Source organism: Emydura macquarii, unplaced genomic scaffold, assembly GCF_026122565.2.
Source record: "Emydura macquarii macquarii isolate MOO-44397 ecotype Brisbane River unplaced genomic scaffold, CSIRO-AGI_Emac_v2 contig_685, whole genome shotgun sequence".
Classification (NCBI taxonomy): Eukaryota; Metazoa; Chordata; order Testudines; family Chelidae; genus Emydura; species Emydura macquarii.
The window spans coordinates 103,623-105,869 of NW_027130822.1; the positions used below are offsets into that span (position 1 = coordinate 103,623).

Consider the following 2,247-nt stretch of genomic DNA (forward strand, 5'->3'; position numbering starts at 1 on the left):
CCTACTCCTCTCCCGATGTTTCACACTTGTTATCTGGTCACCCTAGTCACACGTGTCAAAATACTCAGTGTGTGCCTGTTACCCCAAGATTTTGAAAGCATCTAATGACCATCCGTGTGCACTATCTCCAGTTTATTTATCCTAGGTTTGCCCATGCCTTGACCCCATTCCCTGTAACTTAGGCCTGACCATTTGTCCAGCTTTTAACTCTTTACTCTCCTAGAGTGTGCATTTTTGCCACTGTAAATACCCCTTTTCATGTAAAGAGATTGCAAAACATGTTCTCACAGAGACACTAATGTCACCTATTGATTACATTTCTATACAGACAAAGAATGAAATCACACTCAAAGGAGGAAGATGGACCTTTAATTTTTAGTGGATAACCACCACCCTGTCAGTTTCCTCAGGGAAGCTTTGATCTCCTTGTTTCTCATGCTATAGATGATGGGATTCATTACGGGAGGCAGCACAGAATAGAAAACAGCCACCACAAAATCCAGCCGTGACGTCGTGCTGGAGAGGGGTTTCAGGTAGGCAAAGATACCAGTGCATACTAACAAGGAGAGCACAGTCAGGTGAGGCAGGCAGGTGGAGAAGGCTTTACGCCGGCCCTGCTCAGAGGGGATTCTCAGCACTGTGCTGATGAACTGAACGTACGACACAATTATAAAAACAAAGCAGCATAAGGCTAAGCCCACACTAAAGAGACTGATCCCTGTTTCAGTGAGGGAGGAGTCAGAGCAGGTGAGCTTGAGGAGCTGGGGAATGTCACAGAAGAACTGATCCACTGTGTTGCCTCTGCAGAAGGATAGTGCAAATGTGTTCCCGGTGTGCAGGGCAGAATTGAGAACACCGCTGGCCCAAGCCCCAGCTGCCATTTGGACACAAACTCCCCTGTTCATCACTCTCTCGTAGTGCAGAGGCTGGCAGATGGCAACGTAACGATCGTACGCCATGACAGTGAGAAGGAAAAAATCTGCTCCCACCAAGAAGAGGAGGAAAAAGACTTGGGTGACACATCCAGCGTAAGAAATGGACCTGGTGTTCATGAGGGAATTGGCCATAGATTTAGGGATGGTGACAGAGATGGTGCCAATGTCTAGGATGGACAGATTCATCAGGAAGAAGTACATGGGGGTGTGAAGGTGGCGGTCGAGGGCTATGACTGTGATGATAAGAAGGTTCCCCACCAGGGCTGCCAGGTAAATCACTAGAAACACCACAAAGTGTAAAATCTGCAGCTCCCGCACCTCAGAGAATCCCCGGAGAAGAAACTCGGTCACGGTGGTCAGGTTGGACATTTTCTTCCTCAGCACATTGTGTCCTGCCTGCAGAGGGAAGGAGAAGAGCAACGATGAGGATTAGAGTGACCGAGGGAATGACCCTGATTCCTCTCTCCATAATAACTGACGATGTGACTGTCAGAGCACAGCCCTGATCAGCCCTGATCCACTGAGCAGGGGTGGTGAGGGCTCCTCGCTGAGGGGCATGGGATGACTAGTCCGGTGCGTTATCCCACTGATGTCAATGCACACACGTCTTGGAAGCTGGGTCAGTTCACACCATGTGAAGATCTGAGCCAGGGCCTGGCTTGATAAAATGCAGTAAGAAGATGGAACAAGGTACTCACCGAATCCAACAGTCCTAGCAAAGAAAGTCCCTCTATGGTGAACAACCGCAGGCTCACAGCTTGGGCCTGGAACTGAAACTGTAAAACACCAGCACAGCCTCAGTCCCATTGCCAGGGAAATACGACATAGACTCACCCAGGGTCCGACACGGCCACTCGGCTGTGATGATTCCACATAGACTGCCTGCTGCCAATTCACACATTGATTTATGGCCTCCAGTGCCAGCCACGCTTACAAAGCTGTGTGACGATGGGTTAGTGGCATGGCTCAGTTACTGCTGTGTTGTATCGTTTCCCTTTGTGACTTTGTGTCTGTGCTGTGCGGGTCATTGGCAATCACGACACCTGGGTCCTGTTCTTGGCTCTGCCATTGACTTGCTGTATGACCTTCAGCCAGTCACTTCCCCTCCCTGGTCTACTAGGACTGTGAGTTCTTTTGGGGACGGGCTGTGTCTTATTATGTGTATATTCTGTGCACCTAGTTACGGTATTTGTGGTCAGCTGTTAGCAGTGATGGAGCCTGGATATGGTGCTAGACAAAGAGGTTTCTAGTCTCAGTGACCTCCTCCCTGTCCATCTAAGCTCCATGTCAGGATAGACAGATCTGGCTGCTG

General features: G+C 49.5%; 1 protein-coding gene across 1 annotated transcript; it reads right to left on the minus strand.

Moving 5' to 3' along the window:
- Nucleotides 1–368: 368 nt before the first annotated feature.
- On the minus strand, nucleotides 369–1,304 carry LOC137148659 (olfactory receptor 14A16-like). The gene has a single exon (XM_067541580.1). The coding sequence runs from the start codon at nucleotides 1,302–1,304 to the stop codon at nucleotides 369–371; it is 936 nt and encodes a 311-aa protein (XP_067397681.1).
- Between the last annotated feature and the right edge of the window lie 943 nt (nucleotides 1,305–2,247).

Coding starts and splice junctions, on each gene's coding strand:
- LOC137148659 (XM_067541580.1), bottom strand. CDS start 1,304: ATGTCCAACCTGACCACCGTGACCGAGTTTCTTCTCCGGGGATTCTCT.